The sequence below is a fragment of the Protopterus annectens genome, chromosome 14.part0 (assembly GCF_019279795.1).
Source record: "Protopterus annectens isolate FY-2018-M chromosome 14.part0, PAN1.0, whole genome shotgun sequence".
NCBI classification, from domain to species: Eukaryota; Metazoa; Chordata; order Ceratodontiformes; family Protopteridae; genus Protopterus; species Protopterus annectens.
The window spans coordinates 46,278,502-46,299,559 of record NC_056748.1 but is presented as its reverse complement, the minus strand read 5'-3'; the positions used below and the strand labels follow the sequence as shown (position 1 = coordinate 46,299,559).

Genomic DNA, 21,058 nt, shown 5'->3' with positions numbered 1-21,058 from the left:
CATGCCTGAGTCTAGTCTATGGCAGAGCAAACAAGGCGCACCAATTTCAGAAAAACAGTTCAAATAAGCAAGCACAATAAGCCTTTAACCAGAAATTCCCAGCTTGGAAGGACAGAATCTAGTCTCTCCTCCCACAAGAGTGCAGACCACAAACCTTCTTAATGAAAAATAACTGGCCTGAAGCCCAAGTGCTTAAACCAGAACTAATACACTTTTAGAATAACAGACACTTTTAGAATAACAGACACGGAGCCTTCAATCAGCAATTCCCAACTTAGAAGGATGTAAGCTACCTGTCCTGCCACAACAGTGCAAACCACAAACCTTCTTAATGTAAAACAACTGATCTGAAGCACAAGTGCTTTAACCAAAAGACTTATAATAACAGTTACAATTTAATCAGGCTACTACCAAGCCGTAATAAATACAGCAGAATAAATACAATTGAGTCCTTTTAAGAAGAGGCAAAAGCAAAATAAAGTGCATTTTTTTAAGTAAAGTGCAAGGAGAGAGGAAGGAGGAGCAGAAGAAAAATTCATGGTTAAGAATCTAAGTGGGTTGGCCTTCTCAAATGTTCTCTCTGTATTAAGTAGAATAATTTTCAGGACAGATGAGAAACAGATGTCAGAAAATATATAAAATAATTCAGTCAGGCAAAAAAATAATTTAGTCAGGCAAAATTAAGACAATGCAGAACTTTGAAAGGTTAAAATGCCAAGAAATATACTTATCAAGCCTTAATGCAAACCAAACATACCAATATCATCACAGGCAACTTCATTGTAAGACACACTGATGCGCCACTCTGTGGGATGTACAAAGACAGCTTCATGGTCAGCTGCCTACCATACACAAGAATCCACCACATCACACAAGACCCTGCATCACAACATGTTAACAGTCACTGTACATGTGATTGTTAAAGTCTTGAGACATACCTCCATGGGTGATATGAAGAGACATGGTAGACCTCTCAGAATGCATGCCTGAGGCAAGTAAGAACATGGTCTTGAGCAGTAAGAATGATGCAACAATATGATCAAAAGATAATCGACTTCAACAGTCAGCTTATATTCTGGTGTCATTCTAGGAGTAACAATATACACTAGCCTGCAAACAGATGACAGACCGTCCAAACTGATTTGTTAGGGATAACCTGCATATGCCCCCAGGCTTATATACTGGCTAAAACCTTGTCCATTCTTTTAGTGTCTTTTTTTAGGCAAAAATCAGCCTTTAATAACTGAAGTATCAGGACGACAAATGTGTAGCTGCTCAGTGCTAAGAATCTTAGCAAAAAACTCCTCAACCTACAAGTACTACTTACCCTGGAAAATGTAAATAAATGCATCAACACAGAGACCTGGTTCAAGACCACTGAGAGCACTCTATTGGTGAACGGCTTCACAATGCCCATTACACACACAGGCACACTGTATTAGACAAATACACTGAAGGCAGAGAGGTCTATATATTCTTTAAAAAAAAAAAAAAAAATCTAGTCTCCCCTCCCGACAAGATAACCCGGAACTCCATGTCCAGCTTACTATAAACAATATCCTTTATGATATCATAGCTCCCCTGGGTCCCCCATGGCCCATACGTCCTTCCTAATCAGTATGGAGTCAAACACCATTCTCCTACAACACTTCAGCTCTTGCACCATCAACTGGCAGACTTTTACATCTTCAAACATGTACACGTAGGGATGTCTAGACTTCATAAATACAAACTCCCTGGACCAGTCAGTCCACACCCCAAATGGAGACATAAAAGCCTAGACTAGGGACTTACCAATATAAGACAACTCCGCTTCCTTCCCATTATAACCTCCATCCTGGTAAATCAGACAACATATCACTCACATTCACCTTAAGAATGAAGTTAAAATCATCCTCTAATACCGCAGGATTTAGAGACGATGCAAAGGCTAATCTACTAAAACTGACTGATGACCAGAATCATTTCTAAAGTCCCTTCCACCTAAATCATCCTAATGCTTACATATAATCCTTTACCAAGATTTTATATATATATATATATATATATATATATATATATATATATATATATACATATATATACATATATATATATACATACATATAAAATCTATATATATATATATATATATATATATATATATATATATATATATATATATATATATATATATATATATATATAGATTTATATATATATATATAATCTATATATAATCTATATATATATATATATATATATATATATATATATATATATATATATATATATATATATATATATATTATATACACACTACACACACAGACTATACACACACACACACACACACACACACACACTATTTATATATATATATATATATATTTTTTTTTATACTCCTATGGTACAACCCTAATATAAACAGGCTCTGTAATAAAAGAAAAAACTCACTGCATGCAAAAATAAATCTAAATCTCAAGAGGCTAAATATGTTCTTGCTAAACTAAACAAGGAACTCTGAATCTTGATCAAATCAACCAGTCAGATGCGAGGTAAAACAGCGACCTAGGTGAAAGATACCTACAATGCTTTCTTTAAGTCAGAAATCTCAGAAACAATACAGAGCTAATAGTAAATATCATCACATACTCATCCTGGAGGACATGCTAATCTAGTAGTCAAATCCATCTTCACCATCACCACCTTCTCCCCTCCAATATTCTCACATCAAACACCCACGTCTGCCTGCTGCTCATATCTTTCAAGAACAAGTTCTTAAAGCACCATCTAAGGCCAAGACCACCACATCTATGGGGTCAGGTAACATACCAGGCTTCCTACTGCCTAGCCTGAAACGTACATCGTCACACCCCCTACAAGGGGTATTCAACATTAGCCTTAAAAAAGGCTTTACGCCAGATGAATGGAGAATGGCAACAGTCATTCCCTTTAGAAAGAGGGGAGCCACAACATACCCAGGTAATTATAGACCCATAAACCTGACCAGCCTAATCTGCAAGTACAACACATCATTTCAAAACACCTCACACCAAACACAAACTTGCATATGCTGAGATGCTTAGAGGCACCCTACCTAAACCACAGAGGCCTCCTTAATGTAACTCAAGTAGTAAGTACCCTCAGCAACCACACACACACACACACACACACACACACACACACACACACACACACACACACACACACACACACACACACACACACACACACACACACACACACACACAGCACCCACTAAAAGACGAACAGTAAAAAAATGTATTTCTTCAAGGGGGGGGAGTCAAGCCCTCTTTGCATCTCTTATGTACGGATTCACTTTTAATCTCCTTACTTTGTTACACTCACTCAAGTTTGCTGCTGCTCCAAGAAAGAGCATTTGCTGACGGGTAGTGCAAAACTTGCCCTGATGTTTCAGCACAAGGTTGTGGAAGTTAAAGCACACAAGATATACTGCCTTCTATGGTAATCATTGTGCCTAAATGAGGCAAACAGCAGCACATGTACACATGCCACCCCAAACAACTGTGGTGTGGTGCACTGAATGTAATCCTGAGCAAATGAATGCAAGCCAGAGTGTAGAGGTTATTCTAAAAAGCTGGTACAGAATCATCATTCAAGGAACAAGGAGTTTAAATCTACTGCAACTGCCATGACTGGGCTGTGCCAAAAAATACCAAACTTTGAAAAAATGTACTTTAGGATAGCAAGAAAGTGCTTTTGTGAATGTCATATTGAAGCGTCACAACACACTGGTTCAATCTGTTTTTAACAAATGCCAAAGAAACTACTGCTATAGCAATACTGTGTACTAGTGCTTCAAAACACCCAGATGATTTTATTCACTCAACGTCCACTTAAACCTGCCTTCGGGTCTCTTTTGTAAAGGCTAGAGAACATTCATGGCTCAGGTTGACCTGCAACTGAGTATATCTTATTCAGACTAAAGTGGATTTTGAATGGCGTTGTACTCTGTTCTTTCATCCAGATTATCAAATGCAGGATACGACAATTGGAATGTTCTAGCGTCAATTAAAAGCTGCTCCTTTATTCCCCTCAATTTTAAATTAATAAATAATTCTAATAAATAAAGTCATTGCCCATTTTACCAACAGAATTCAGTATAATTTCAAAAGCAGCCATGTTTAAAATCTTTCTTATAAACAGAGTTGACAATGTTTATAAACAAAATGAAGAAACTCTGACCTGGTTACGGAAAATCAATCCCATAATTCCGCCAGCTAGTTCCAGAATAAGGCAAATGGCAAGGATATACAGAAACTGAAATATAAAGTGTTGTGTTACTGGCCACAAACCAACAGTTTGAAAACAATGGTGTTTACATTTTCATTGCAGAATAAAACTGACAACTCTAATTTGAAAGGACAACATGGCAGCTTTAAAAACTGTGAAAGAAGTCAGTGCAGTTATGAAATGGGTAATTTGGCAAACTAAATATCAGAAACATACCTCAGGAAAAGAAACTGTTAGTAATGGATCATTACAGATGTGTAAATAATCACAAATTACTAAATACATTTTAAGAGGAGTTGGTCAGCATCTCCAACCTAATGTGCACACTTGTACCCAACTATCATGGCGCTGTTTTGGAAGGAAACAATTCACACTAGGAAAGTCATGTGTGAAAATAAAAGCTAGTCACAACATAACTAATTGTACAAAGCTGTTCTGTCTTCTGTACATTTTTAATGTTATTTTATGCATCATAACCATTTAGGTGCTTAACTTTGCCAGACCACCTAGAGGAAACCCAACTTCAAACATTTTCAAGGCATTATTGTTGCAGCATTTTATGCTGGTCTCACTATTTCTTTACAGATTCAGCATGGCTTTCAGCCAAGCTTGTTTTTCTTCTCAAAGCCAGCAATATTTCAGAAAAAAATACTAACCATCAAAATATGTGAATAATGTTCTAATGGCAAAAGCCAAAGAAATAAAAGCAATATACTACAGATATTACTGCTAACCAATCACCCACAACTCGGGTACTATACTCACCATATCCACAATAAATAAAAAAATTATTTATTTATTGCATTTCTTTACCAGGAAGGACCACTGGGCCAAAAAGTACAAATTTTCAGTGGAGGCCCGGGGAGAAAAGCTCCCCAGTGATATATACAATACATACATTTTGAAATATACAATGTACAAATTTTGATAAAAAACACAAATAGTTCTTATAACAATAGAAACAGTAAACAGAGTGTTCTGACAAATGAAAAGGTAATACACCTGTAAACAGATGTGACTACTGACATTACAAATAGTTATTGATACAGAAGGAGGTAGTGTAGCAGTGTAAAATATCAATTGACAATATTTTTACACCAGGGTACAGAAATGGATTGTCTTCTTCTTTCAGCTTTTTCCCTGTTAGGGGTTGCCACAGCAGACCACCTGTCCGCTCATGATTGGCAGCGGAGATTCACAGTGTTGAGTTGCCAGCCCGACGCCCAACCTATCAAGAGTAAAGGTGATGGTTAGGAGGTAGTATAAGATGGAGGGAGGAGAGGTAGGGGTAGAACAGGGGAAGAGGCAAAGATGGGTATGGAACAAGGGAAGAGATAATGTCAGGTTGTGGAGAGTTGGTGCGCGTACATTGCCAGTGGGAGAAGAGATGTAGTTTCAAAGATTTTTTGAAGATAGACGTATCACTGGCAGATCTGAGTGAGGGTGGAAGAGAGTTCCATAGCTTAGCAGTGGAAAAGGAGTGGAGTGTTTGAAATAAATACTCCCAAACCCTCACCATATGCACATACATTCCTGACAGTACCTCCAAATTTACCGCAACTACTCCTGAATAATTAAAGGTCCTTGGTTAACATTTTCAAGAATTTGACTGCTATCCTGTTTGATGGGCTTGTCCAAGAAACATGCATACTTCCGAATACTTCTGCAATATGGGTACAACATCCCTGGCAATGTTCCTGAACTTCCAGCAGACCTAGTCATACAGGTAGGAATGGTACAACATGCCTAGTCTAGCAAGGCACCAAAAAAGCCCTTAAAATCACTTCTGACTTGGTGTTGCAAGATCCTATGTAGTCCAGCATGTTACACATCACACGCACGATTATGGTTCATTTGACCTAAAAAAAGTGGTTCAATAGATCGAAAATTCATTTCAAATAAATATATTTCCAAAAGTTTTTTTTTTTTTTTTTTTTGCAGGGGGGCAAGTCTCCTTTGCATCCCCCCCCCCCCATGTGGGAGGCCTTTGCCTCCCACATCTCCCTAACTTAAATATACAAACTCCAGTCACACAACCACTGAGAAAAAAAAAAAAAAATCACTGCTGGCACATGCACAAACACTACAAGCACATGCACAGAGACTTCTAGACTTGGAGGTACAGCTTAACAGTGGACATTAGCAAGGAATTAATAATGATTAGCACCAATTCATTTTATAATTCCTATTCCAAAAACAAACCAAAAATAATTTTCATTCAAATGTAATTCAGTTACTTGTGGTTTAGCTCAAATGAACCTCTTTCTTTTTAAATCTAATGGACATAACCATACATGCAAATCAAATCCACACACTGTATGTATACACACACACACACACACACACACACACACACACACACACACACACACACACACACACACACACACATACACACACACGTGTATATAATGAAAAATCACTATTAGATTGAAACATTAAATATCGAACAAATTCATCTACAATTACTTTAAGATGGTTTAGTTGAAGATAAATGGCAATCTCAACTTTAAACTAATGGGTTACATTTATTATCATCTCACACTCCCAGAAATTAAATATACTAACTGCAGGGTCACATGACCTCACAAAGGGGAAAACCATCTGAATTATGCAGTAATTGATCTGCTGAACTATGACCATTACATATTTCATCAATACACCCCCCCCCCACACACACACACACCCTTTCAAACACAAAAACAACAGGAATTCAAAGTTTTATCATTCTTTAAACCATTACTTCAGCAGTAAAAAATACTGACTACACAAATCTTAAAATACTAGCTTAACTTTAAATTGTTGTACAGTTAATGAAGTGCAAAGACTCCCCCACCTGAAAATCATCACTCTGAATAACATGCATAAGGGAACAATTTACCAGGGAGGTGCAGGCATGTACCCCAGACAGCAATCTCGAGGACAGCCAATACCCCAGTCACAACACATGCTCTTAAGCAAAAAAAAAAAAAAAAAAAACGGTACACAAAGTGCACATTCCCTCTCCCCAAGAATTAACCTACCCTGCATCTCAGTCCTGATTAATGTCTACAACACCCGTCCTAGGGTGCCCAATAACGCACAAGTTACTACAGCACCCCAGGACAGAGTTAGACAGCCCTGCACAATTATCACTCCTTTTGCCTCATTTTACAAAACCCAGCAATAGGTGCAGAGTCTCATACAAGTACTACCTTCTGGACCTTATTCCTGATTGATAACAGCGACCAAACACAAGCGCCAAATCTCCACATAGAGTTAGCACAGCCTCATGAATCAGTGAAACACCTGCAGCCCTAGTTAGCACAGCCTCATGAATCAGTGAAACACCTGCAGCCCTAGTTAGCACAGCCTCATGAATCAGTGAAACACCTGCAGCCCTAGTTAGTACAGCCGCATGAATCAGTGAAACACCTGCAGCCCTAGTTAGCACAGCCTCATGAATTAGTGAAACACCTGCAGCCCTAGTTAGCACAGCCTCATGAATCAGTGAAACACCTGCAGCCCTAGTTTGCACAGCCTCATGAATCAGTGAAACACCTGCAGCTCTAGTTAGCACAGCCTCATGAATCAGTGAAACACCTGCAGCCCTAGTTAGCACAGCCTCATGAATCAGTGAAACACCTGCAGCCCTAGTTAGCACAGCCTCATGAATCAGTGAAACACCTGCAGCCCTAGTTAGCACAGCCTCATGAATCAGTGAAACACCTGCAGCCCTAGTTAGCACAGCCTCATGAATCAGTAAAACACCCGCGGCCCTAGTTAGCACAGCCTCATGAATCGGTGAAACACCTGCACCTGTTGTCAAAGGCATCACAAAAATACATGGAAATTTAGAACAACCCCTCAACCAGCAAGTTTCTGAATGGTGGGAGGAAACCCAAGGAACTGTCAAAAAACACCCCCACAGGAGTACAGGAAGAACAATTCGAACCTTGGACCCTGTAGCAGTGAGCACAGATCATTAATATTGTACTAGTCATGAACTGGTAACAGTAATTCTCCTTCCCTATCCAAACACAGTAAGTTACTTTAATATCACTGATGGTCCTTTGCTGTAAAGCACCTCAATTCCTTCAGTCCACACTCATTACTGGAGTACTAGACTTGGTCAGTGTCAGCACCACAATACGTCTGCCATCCTGTCTAAGCAGTCAAGTACTAAGAGCCCACCACTGGATACAGTACTTACTGACACACACACACACACACACACACACACACACACACACACACACACACACACACTATCCATTCAGCCTCTAACTTGCAGAGGTCTGGGAAGCCCTCCCTACTGTATACCAGCAAAACGTTCATTCTTAAATGACACTACAGTTCCTAATTCATTAATATATGCATGGCTCCCAAATATGCAACAAAGTCTAAAATGTTTAGGATTTTTGCTTGGAAGTGTTTGCATAGGTATTTTATACCCCAAGCAAACTCCAAATAATTCTTCCTCAGGTAGACTGCAAATGCTGGAAGTGTGATTGGGAAGAAAGAGGTAACTGGCAACATACATTTTGGGAGTGTAATGAGTTGGCAGCCTTTAAAAATTCCTTGCAGACTACTATTTCAAAAATACTAGGTGAGCAAATTGGTGCAACTAAGGGAAAGTTTTCTTTGGGCTGTGATACAGAATCGGAATTGTCTAGACATAGCAAGGCCTTGCAGAGTATAATTCTGGTCCCTGCCAAAAAAGCAATTAGGAAATGGTAATCAAAGTCTAAACCAACCGTACCAGTAGCAGCGGAAATAGTAAGATAAAAGAACTGGAAGGGGGATCTTTAGAAAAGGGTAGGAGCAAATTACACAGAAAAAGATGGTAACTGTGGGAACAATACATGTAGAATAATGTTTTGGAGGAGGATTGAGGTTTAAGGAAGGCAGGAATTGAATGAGCTGTGTAATGTTTGAATGACCATGACTACATAATGTTTGCTACTAAAAATGTCAATATGGTTTGTTTTCATTTATATAAATGTATGATTGCCTATGTCTTAAGTGATAATTCAATAAAAATGTTAATTAAAAAAATATCCCCAACTCATTAACAAGTACAAGCATATAATCCTCGACAGCACACACACAAAAAATCTTGAGTACACTCTCAGTGAATGTCAAATCAGCAACACTATACATCCCACTCTCCTCCATAACCAGTATCACCCCCAACCACACTAATATGAAGTGCCCAAAATCTGTGCCCAGTAGCCTTTACAGCCCCCATCTTGTGTGTGTATACAACACATACACACACGCATGCTTATATAATTCACAGCAGCACAAAAAGCCACTCACAACAACCACAGATGCCTCCAACCCCTAACAATTACAAAAGAACTGGAGGCGAACACTCCTAAATGGCATCACCATTCATATTCGGTGAGCACAGGATAACTGAAAGCTCTTACTCCTGATAGAGTGACAAACCTCCCCTGAGGCTGTGTGGCACTTGTGGCTGTTACATCAAGTAAGGGGGTGGAGGCTTGTTCACTCACTTCACCCAGAGCCCCAAATTATTTCTATTAATGTTACAATTTGACAGAATGGGGTTTCTATCTAGCAGTACTTGAAATATTATTCTATATTAGAATAAAGCCTTTGACAATGTCTGTGCATTAAAAACACTGAAGGCTTAAAGGTTCAAAACAGTAAATGTTGAATCTTTAAATTTCGAAACAGAAAAACAGCACAAAACGTTTATCCCTGAGGACTAGAGCCTATGTACCCCCATACCCCATGCAAATTTTAAATAGCAGCTCTGAGAAAGCACAGCCTTGGGGAAAGGCAAAGGACAAAGCCCTCCCCCCAAAAATATTATAACACAGCAAAAATGTTCCCAACATTCAACCAATGCACACGCGATATATGGAGAATACAATCAAACGTCCCCAAAAAACATCAAAACACAGCAAAGATGTTCCCAACATTCAACCAATGCACACGCGAAATAAGGAGCATTCGATCAAACATCCCCAAAAAACATCAAAACACAGCAAAGATGTTCCCAACATTCAACCAATGCACACGCGATATATGGAACATTCGATCGAACGTCTCTTTGGTACTAATCATACTGCTTTCAGCCAGTTTTTATATAACCAAAGTGATTTTTTAGTACTAAAGTCTTCCCTCTTTAAACCATGGCTTAATATGCGAATTTGTTTTCACTCAAACAAAAAGAAACACATGTGTTTCTTTGGTAGGTGCTGTATGCTGTAGCCACTGTATCTGATGACAGTTTTAAATCTCGTCAGACTTTGTTATTTATACTTCAGCCTCTCACTCGAAGCACAATATCTCCAGAGAACAAAGAAAGTACAGTTGTGTACATTTACCATAAATGTAGACGTTCAAGTGTATTCACTGTTGCAGTCATTACATTTGGGTAATCTGCTTGCAGTAGCCCTCAGTCGGCCTGATTATCAAAGTCTTGGGTCCTGCGTCGGTTGCTATCTCATCTTCCAAGATGTCAGGTCGTCAGGGGTATAAAGCATGCAGCCAACGCCATTACATCAGTTTTTCTTGCCCCAGATGTCAGGTGCCCCCTAATGGGAAGCAATTAAATCTATAATACAAGGATATACCTCCAATAAAAAAACAAATACACCAAAAAACTTTTTGAGCATAGTAAGTGAGTAGAGGTATAGCCAAAAAAAGAAAGGGGGCTGGAGGGAGGGAAACCAGGACTGCAACAGTGAATACACTCTAACATTTACATTTAAGCTAAGTGTACACAACTGTACTATGTTTTTTGTGTTTCACTGTTGCAGTCATTACATTTGGGTAGATTCCTAAAGCTAAGGTTGGGAGGAGGAATTCAAATAGAATTAGGACCAGCTATAAGGCCCTGCAAGACTGCAGTGGCAAAACCAGCTCTGGATTTAGAGAAAACTGGCAAATGATAATGCTTGGTGAAAGTATGCACAGAACTCCACATAATAGCTTCTCGGATGTCCCTTGTAGAGACACCCCTGAGAAAGGCTGTAGAGGTAGATGCAGCCCTGGTTGAATGAGGTCTGATGCTCTGTGGGATAGGTTTTCCATGGTGCTTATAGCAGAAATGAATGCAGTGGCCTATCCATTTTGAAATGGTTTGCTTTGAAATAGCTTTCCCCTCTGTCCCTGCAGCAAATGCCACCAGCAGTTCAGATTTCCTTTGAGGTTTAGTCCTGTCCAAGTAGAATCTAAGTTGTCTGTGCACCTCTAAGGAGTGCAGTATCCATTCCCCTTTGTTCTGTGGGTTAGGAAAGAAGGTAGGCAAATTAATGGACTGATTAAGAGCCACACTGGATACCACCTTGGGCATGAAGGAGATTGGTTCTGAGGTACACCCTGTCCGCATGAAAGATGATGAAAGGCTCCACTGCCATAAGGGCCTGTAATTCAGATACCCTTCTTGCAGAAGTGATTGCTAAATGGAAAGCCGTTTTCCAGGAAAGGAATTTTAAATCTGCAGTAGCAGTTGGCTCGAAAGGAGGAAGAGCAAGTTTCTCCAAGACAAAGTTAAGGTCCCAGGCTGGAGTTGGAGCTCTCCACGGTGGCCTTAAATTTTTGGCCCCCTCTGAGGAACTGCTTGAGCAGTGGTTGAGAGAAGAGGGGAGGCTGTGTGCTATAATGAGCTGAAATGGCTGAGGCATGAATTTTGATGGAAGAAAAAGTCAAGCCCTTATGAAGCATCTCAGTCAAATATTGTAGAATCTGAGGTAAATTGGGCACTGCTGCGCTCATCCCTTGAGATGGGTTCCAGGTACAAAATCTTTTCCATTTTGCAGCATAAGATTTTCTAGTACTAGGCCTCCCAGCCTCTAAAATGACATCCATCACTGATTTACTGAGGGGTGGTAAAGGAGAGACTAGGTGATTAGCCAGGCTGCTAGGTTCAGGGTTTGCAGCGGAGGGTGCAGAATCTGGTTCTCCTGCTGAGACAACAGGGAAAGAGTCTGAGGCAGGTGCCATGGGGCCAAGCATGACACACTGCGCAGGAGGGGGTACCAGTGTTGGCGTGGCCAGTCCGGTGCAATTAAAATCGTCCTTGGCTTGTCCTGTTTGATCTTTAGAAGTACTTTGGAGAGCAGAGGTAGAGGGGGAAAGGCATAAACTGATGTTTTTTCCAGCTGAAGGATAGAGGATCCACTTTCCAGGCTAGTTTGTGGGAATCCTTGTGCACAATTTGTCCAATTGATGGTTCTGAGGGGGAGGGGGTCAAACAAGTCTATATCTGGGCTCCATTTGCTTGTCCGCATGTTGAAAATCCTTGGTCCCAGTTTCCACTCGTGTGGGTCCATGAGGTTTCTGCTTAGTCCATCTGCCAGTATATTTAATTTTCCTGGCAGGAATTGAGCTTGTAGATTCACTTTGTAGCTCAAGGCTGTGCTCCACAATGCCATGGCTAGTCTGCAGAGGGGGTAAGAGCGTGTACCCCCTGCTTGGTTTATGTACCACATGACCGTGGTGTTGTCAGTCTTTACCATTAGTTGTCCTGGAAGAATGTGGTCCTTGAAGGCTGTCAGAGCATTCTGTACAGCTAACATTTCCTTTTGATTTATGTGTAGGTGCAATTGACTTGGGTTCCATTTGCCCTGAATGCACTTCCCTGCCAGGTGAGCCCCCCAAGCATAGTCTGATGAAACTGTTGTTAAGGTTTGGGCGGCAGGGGGTAGTGTGAATGGTAGTCCCTTGTTTTGGTGGCAGACTTCTGCCCACCAAAGGAACTCTAGGCGTAGGTAAGACAGGATAGGAATCATAGCTTCTAGATCCTGTGAACAGGAGTCGGCCAACCAGCACTTGCTAACTGCTTCTGCTTCGGGCCCTGCACGGCAAGAAAGACTGATGTAATGGCGTCGGCTGCATGTTTTATACCCCTGACGACCTGACGTCATGGAAGAAGGGACAGCAACCGATGCAGGACCCAAGACTTTGTTAATCAGGCCGACTGAGGGCTACCGAAAGCAGATAACCCAAATGTAATGACTGCAACAGTGAAACATGAAGAACATCTGGGTTTTTGTGGCCACTTGTTTGAAGTAGGCTGTCAAATGAGTCAGTTTCTCTGGCATGAGGAAAGCCATCTGGGAAGTTGTATCCAAGCTTACTCCCAGGAATACAATTTGTTGACAGGTTACCAGGCGTGATTTCTTTTCATTTATGGTGTACCCCAGACAAGTCAGTACCCTTTGAACAAAGACCAGATGATTCAAAAGTATGTCCTGGTTTTCTGCCTGAATTAGACAATCATCCAGGCATGGATATATCTGAATATTTCTTTGCCTGCAGAATGCAATGACTGGAGCTAGACTTTGTGAATACCCTGAGCACAGTAGATAAGCCAAAGGGCAGTGCAGAGAACTGATAGTGCATGTAGCCTGCTTTGAAGCGTAGGTATCTTCTGCAAGACTCCCTGATAAAAGAAGCATACTTGCACATCCATAAGTCTAGTGTTGCCAACCATGCATCTTTACCTAGCATATGAAGCAGCTGGTGAAGAGTCAGCATCTTGAATTTTGGAATCACCAGAAAGGTATTTAGAGTAGAAAGGTCCAGGATAGGACGCCATGTATTGCCTTTTCTGGGTACCAGGAAGTGTCTCTAATAGAAACCTTGTCCCTTTTCCTCTTCTGGTACCAACTGAATAGCCCCCATGCTTAAGAGAGTGTGTACTTGATTTAGGGCCTCTGCCCATTGATTTGGGGGTAGGTCTGGCCACCCGCTTGGTGTTGGTAAGGTGTGGAAGTGAAATCTGTATCCTTGGGATACTACATTTAAAACCTATTTGTCCTGGGTAATGAGTTCCCAGTTTCTGGCCTGCAAACCAATCTTTCCGCCTAAAGGAGCATTTGGGAAGTGCTTGGAAGTATTAAAAGCAAGTCATTGATACAGTTTTCTATGGGGGGGGGTCTTACTGCTCCCTGATTTGGATGCAGAAACCCCCCACTGCTTAGTCTTGTGTGTCCCCTGGGACTGAAACCTGGGGTTTCTGCTGTGTCTGGGTTTGGCTTGAGAAGACCTGGAAGGGGCTGGAAAGGACCAATTCTTAGAGGGCCAGTGCCTACTAAATCTAGGAGGCTGAACTTGTAAGAAATCTTTAACAGTTTGCATAGATTTAGCTTTATCTTCCATCTTTTTAAGAACTTCCTCCGCCTTGTTGCCAAACAGGCGGTCCTGATTTAAGGGAGCATCCAACAATTTAGCTTTAACATGGTCACGCAAAGATTGCTCCTTAAGTCAAGCATGCTTTCTGAGCACAGACCCAGTAACAGCAGCCCTGCAAAAGGTCTGTAATGAATCAAATCCACATTGCAAAGTATGTTTTCCAACCTGTTCAACAGAATGCATTAAACCCTATAATTCTTTATTTTCCGCACAGTCAGGAATCAACATCATTTTCTGTTTAAGCAATCCAATAACATGTTGCTAATACTTTAACATATGAAACTGGCAATTTAAGACCCTAATGGCCAAGGTTGCAGAAATGTAAGCCTTCTTACCCAATCTATCCAGTGCCCTTGAGTCTCTCTCAGAAGGAGTAGGATTTTTAGCAGTAGAAGCCTTAATGCCCTTGGGTCCCTGTGAAATAGTCTCTGGATCCGGAATAGGGATTTTAAAAAGGAACTTGTGTGAATCAGGAACCCTGTAATATCTGTCAGGTTTTCTGGGAGCAGGAGGCAAAGAATCAGGGGCCAAACTAAATTCCGAAAAAGCATCATTAACAATGTCTAATACAGGAGGAATAGCTAAAGGCCTATGCTAAGGCAGGAGTAAGAAATCCCAGAGCCTCTTTTCTGAATCAGAAAAATCCTGGCTTTCCCAGTGGAAATGCTCCCTTAGAGCATGCAAGGTTTCACCAAAAGAAAATCCTCTGGAGGGGAAGCAGAGGGAATAGAGTCCTCTGCATCAGAATCCACATAAGTAGGTAAGGGCAAATCCAGATCATCAGAAGAATCAGAAAAAATCAGAATCCTGGTCAGAAGATTCATAAACAACTTCAGTCCTAGGTCTCTTAGAAGGGGGAGGTTGGCTTCCCCTGATTAGAGTTATAAGATCTTCAGCCATTCTTATCATTTGTTTTTTAGGCATAGAGACCTGAGCATGCGGCCTGGGCATGTTTTTTTTTTTTAGGCATGGTTCGAAATTTAGGCCTAAATGAAGAAAGAGGCGTCTGTTTAATATGCAAATCTGAAGGCCTGAATACACCCTCAGAAGCCGGTGCCTGCACAGTGGCTCCGGACCCATCCAAGGTAGAGACATCCGCGGGTTCCATAGTTGAAGCATCTCGCGGCATACCGGACTCCGAATGGGTCTCAGTAGAGGCCTGCGAATCGGAAGTAACTGGTATCAGTGGCTGTGAAATCGTCTCACTGAGTACCGGTGAACTGGCGACTGGCTTAGAAGCGTCATCGGCAGTTTTGGACCTCGGCGGCCTGTCTCTATCTTTATCTTTGCGTTTTTTCGAAATCCTGGTAGTCGGATGGCTAACCAATGACATTTAACCTAAATATTTAGAGGCAAAAATATACAGACGATGGATAGTGCACTGATTAAATAAAGCGCAAAACCGACAGCAAGGTACATCATGGTCAGGGCCTAGGCAAGGAATACAGTACGAATGAAAATCTTTATGAGGTATTTGCTTTCCACAAGCAGTGCAATTATTAACTTTTACTGACATCGGTAAGGAATAAGAAAAAGTTTCCCCAAAGGGGTACTTACCTTTAGTTGAAAACTTCGGTTCTGAAACTCGAAAACGAAAATTTCAGGAGTCGGCCAACCGGCACTTGTGAACTGCTTCTGCTTCGGGCACCACACGGCAAGAAAGACTGACGTAATGGTGTCGGCTGCATGTTTTATATCCATGACGACCTGACGTCATGGAAAAAGGGACAGCAACCGACACAGGACCCAAGACTTTGTTAATCAGGCTGACTGAGGGCTACTGCAAACAGATAACCCAAATGTAATGACTGCAACAGTGAAACACTAAGAACATCTAAGCAGCTTTAAAATATGCACAATCAGTACATTTTTTTTTTATTTTAGTCACTTTTCTTGGTCTGAATTTTTTTTTTCTTTAGACTCCTCAAGTTCAATAATAGCTTTTCACACAAAAACCTTTTCACAAGCCCCACAACCATGTCTCACTGGTGACCTACTTTCTTCCTCAAACACTAAGGTTTCGAGGCTAAGCAAAGAGGATCAATATCATTGATCGAGCAACTCTGATTGCTTAGTGAGATAAAGCCCCCAACTGTAAGTGGGGTTCAGGTACTTGCTTAGATATGTGATCGGCTAGTTTGGAGAGGATGGACATGCCCATCTGAGGAGGAGAGAGAGCAGACACTAATCAATCCCATAACCCCTAAAATGGAGTGGTGGCAACAGAAGCGATGGACCTGGGGCAGGTATTCGGCCACCAAATCATATGCCATAGTCCTTGTCACAGGTGTGTACAAGTATGCACTTGCAAAGGGAGGGTATAGTGGCTCATGTGATGACAGGTCATATATCCCCCTGCCAAAGGAAATGGCAGGTCTATAAATGAACTCATGAATGGGATCCTGATGAAGGCACAAGCCACCCTCATAGCTAGCTGAATGATAATCTGCCCAGATGGCTCTTGCCCTCACGCTGGGTACATCCAGTACAGTTGAACTAATATGCTCTACCCCAGTCAGGGAAAACATTCAATAGGCATGAGGATAAAAGACACCTTGAATACAGCATCACTCCATTAACCCACCATAAATCAGGGCCACATCAAACATCTCCCTATCTCCGCCCATCCACAAACTTCATTCCTCCAGCTCATAATTAAGGATGAAGCAACAGCAGAGTGCAGGGCAGGAAAACACAGGGCATCAGCATTGCCTACACCTGACCTAACACAAGAAATAACTGCATAAGCAAAAGGGTCAATGTGAAGAACTGGGTAACATCAGTAGGTAACCTGACCTAACACAAGAGATAACTGCATAAGTAAAAGGGTCAATGTAAAGAAATGGGTAACATCAGTAGGTAACCTGACCTAACACAAGAGATAACTGCACAAGCAAAAGGGTCAATGTGAAGAACTGGGTAACATCAGTAGGTAACCTGACCTAACACAAGAGATAACTGCACAAGCAAAAGGGTCAATGTGAAGACCTGGTTAACATCAGTAGGTAACCTGACCTAACACAAGAGATAACTGCATAAGCAAAAGGGTCAATGTGAAGAACTGGGTAACATCAGTAGGTAACCTGACCTAACACAAGAGATAACTGCAAAAGGGTCAATGTGAAAAACTGGGTAACATCAGTAGGTAACCTGACCTAACACAAGAGATAACTGCATAAGCAAAAGGGTCAATGTGAAGAACTGCGTAAGATCAGTAGGTAACCTGACCTAACACAAGAGATAAAGTACATTTTTGTACCTACCATAAATGTAGATGTTCGAGTGCTAATACAGCTGCAGTCATAACAGATGGGTTATCCTGCCGTCAGGCGGGTCCTCGGTCGGACGAATTCCAAAGTCTAGGTCCGGCGTCGGTTGTCGTCACTTCTTCCCTGACGTCAGTGCGGCAGGGGTATAAAAGAACCAGCCGACGCCATTTTCTTCAGTTTTTCTTGCCCCAGATGTCAGGTGCCCCCAGAAGGAAGGCAAAACATAAACTTATGTAATAATGCAATGTAATATAATAAAAAAACCAGTAGTTTGCAAGCAAATACACCATAAAAGAATACCCCAATCAGGATGTATGAGGAGGTGTTTGTCATAAGGCCTGTCCCAAGAGGGGATGGAGGGAGGGAAACCTGGACTGCAGCTGTATTAGCACTCTAACATCTACATTTATGGTAGGTACAAAACTGTACTATGTTCATCGTGCATACAGCTGCAGTCATAACAGATGGGTAGAATCCCAAAGCTAAAAAGGGGTGGCAGGCACTAAGTGGAACTAGGAGGAGCAAGGATGCCCTGCAAGACTGCTGTGGTAAAGCCCGCTCTAGATTTAGAGTAAAGTGGAAGGTGATAGTGCTTGGAGAAAGTGTACACAGAACTCCAAGTGGCTGCTTCCAAAATGTCCTTGGTAGGAATCCCCCTGAGGAAAGCTGCAGAGGTAGCTGTGGCCCTTGTGGAGTGAGATCTGCTGCTTGTAGGTACAGTTTTTCCATGAAATGAGTAACAAAAGCATATGCAGTGGGCTATCCATTTTGAGATTGTCTGTTTGGAGATAGCCTTTCCTTGAGCACCTGTAGCATAGGACACAAAGAGTTGTTCTAATTTTCTGAATGGCTTTGTCCTGTCCAAATAATAACGAAGTTGCCTGTGAATGTCCAAGGAATGTAGTAGTCTTTCCCCTTTGTTTTGTGGATTAGGGTAAAAGGTAGGTAAGTGGATAGCCTGATTCAAGGCTACCCTGGATACTACCTTTGGCATAAAGGAAGGGTTGGTTCGTAAGGAAACTCTGTCCTAATGGAAAATGATGAAAGGTTGCACAGCCATGAGGGCCTGTAGTTCAGAAACCCTGCGTGCTGAGGTGATAGCCAGAAGGAAGGTTGTTTTCCATGACAAATATTGCAGTTCTGTTGAAGCAGCTGGCTCAAATGGAGGCAGGGTCAGTTTTTCTAAAATGAAGATGAGGTCCCAAGCAGGTACTGGTGGTTTCCTTGGGGGTTTTATATTCTTAGCCCCTCTGAGGAACTGTCTTAAGAGAGGATGAGAGAATAAAGGAGGATCAGTGTTGTATTGTGCAGAAATGGCTGAAGCATGGATCTTGATGGAGGAGAAGGAAAGTCCACTGTTTAACATCTCAGCTAAGTACTGTAATATTTGAGGTAAATTTAGTACCCAAGGATTCTGGCCCTTTTTCTGATTCCAGGCACAAAACCGTTTCCATTTGGCGGAGTAGGCTTTTCTAGTAGAAGGTCTTCTGGCCTCCAAGATGACATCCTGCACCTCCTTGGAGAGGAGGGTCTGTTGGGAAATCAAGGAATCCTCCATGCGGCTAGATTGAGGGTTTTCAGCTGACTGTGAAGAGTTTTGAAGTTGTGCTGGGTCAACAGAAGAGGCACTAGAGGCAGGATCCATGGTAGTGAATGCGTCAGGCTCTTCAGAAGTGGATACCAGTGTTGTCTTGGCCAGTCTGGAGCAATGAGAATCATGTTTGGCCTCTCTGCTCTGGCTTTTAATAGAACTTTGGGCAGCAGAGGAAGAGGTGGAAAGGCATAGACTGTCAATGTTGTCCAATTGAAAGAAAGTGCGTCCACTTTCCAGGCCTGTGGATGATAGGTCCTTGAGCAAAATTTTTTCAGTTGGTAATTTTTGTGGGTAGCAAAGAGATCTATGTCTGGCTGTCCCCATGCCTGAATTATCTGTGCGAAAACTTGAGGATGCAACTTCCATTCATGTGGATTTGTCATATTTCTGCTTAGGTTGTCTGCCAGCGTGTTTTCCTTCCCTGGCAGGAATTGTGCTTGAAGTTGGATTTGCAATTCCAGAGCCGTGTTCCAAAGGGACATGGCTAGTCTGCACAGGGGGTATGAATGAGTTCCTCCCTGTTTGTTTATGTACCACATCACTGTGGTGTTGTCTGTCCTTATTAATAGCTGTCCTGGATGCAGTAGGTCTTTGAAGGCCATAATAGCATTTTGTACTGCTAGCATTTCCTTTTGATTGATGTGTAGGTGCTTTTCTTTTTGGGACCATTTGCCCTGAATGCACTGATCTGTCATGTGCGCCCCCCAGGCGTAGTCCGAGGCGTCTGTTGTGATGATTTGATTTGCTTGAGGCATGCAGAAGGGGAGACTTATGTTTCTTTGGCATGCTTGAGCCCACCACAGAAATTCCTTTTGAAGACATGGAATGAGTGGTATAATTGTTTCCAAACTGTGGCTGTGTTGAGACCATAAGTTTTTTAGGTACCATTGAAGTTTCCTCATATGCAGCTTTGCACATGGGATCAGCAGGATGCAAGATGCCATGAATCCCAGAGCCTGCAGGACTTTCCTTGCAGTCAGCCTGGTGAAGGTTGCCATTTTTCTGAAGTATTGAGATAGTTCCCCTTGCTTCTCTGGCGTGAGGTAGGCCATCTGGGTGTTTGTATTCAAGCTGGCACCCAGGAAAATTATTGCTTGAGAGGGTATTAGCTTTGATTTCTTTTTGTTGACTGTGTATCCCAGAAAGTTCAACAATTTTATTACAAACGCCAGGTGTTTCAGAAGTATGTGCTTGCTGTCCGCTTGGATCAGGCAGTCGTCCAGATATGGGTATATTTGTATCCCTTGAAGTCTGAAGGAGGCAATTACTGATGCCAGGCATTTCGTAAACACTCTGGGTGCAGAAGATAAGCCAAAGGGCAATGCAGAGAATTGATAATGGGTTGAACCTGCAAGAAATCTGAGGTATCTTCTGCAATCTTGTCTGATAGGGACATGCAGGTATGCCTCCTTGAGGTCCAATGTTACCAGCCAAGACTCCTTGCCCAGCATGGGAAGAAGCTGCTGTAATGTGAGCATCTTGAATTTTGGTACGAGTAAATGTGTGTTTAGGATGGATAGGTCCAAAATAGGTCTCCAATCTTTGTCCTTCCTTGGTACCAGGAATAGTCTGGAATAAAAACCTTGACCCTGTTCTTTTGCAGGTACCTCTTGAATAGCTTTCATGTCCATGAGAGCCAAAATTTGTTTTTGTGCCTCTGCCCTTTGATTTTGTGGCAGGTTTGGCATGCCTCTCATTTTTGGAAGGGTGTGAAAGTGGAATCTGTAGCCTCTGTCTATAATGTCCAGGATCCATTTGTCTTTTGTGACAATATGCCAATTTT

The 21,058-nt window shown here is 41.7% G+C and overlaps 1 protein-coding gene across 1 annotated transcript in view; it reads right to left on the bottom strand.

Annotated features, from left to right (window-relative positions):
* The window catches only part of TSPAN15 (tetraspanin 15), a 489,817-nt gene that overhangs the window by 294,810 nt on the left and 173,949 nt on the right, over positions 1 to 21,058 (bottom strand). Inside the window, exon 3 of the mRNA XM_044055759.1 lies at positions 4,210 to 4,284. Within this exon, the coding sequence (XP_043911694.1) occupies positions 4,210 to 4,284 (75 nt within the window). The remainder of the gene's footprint in view (positions 1 to 4,209; positions 4,285 to 21,058) is intronic.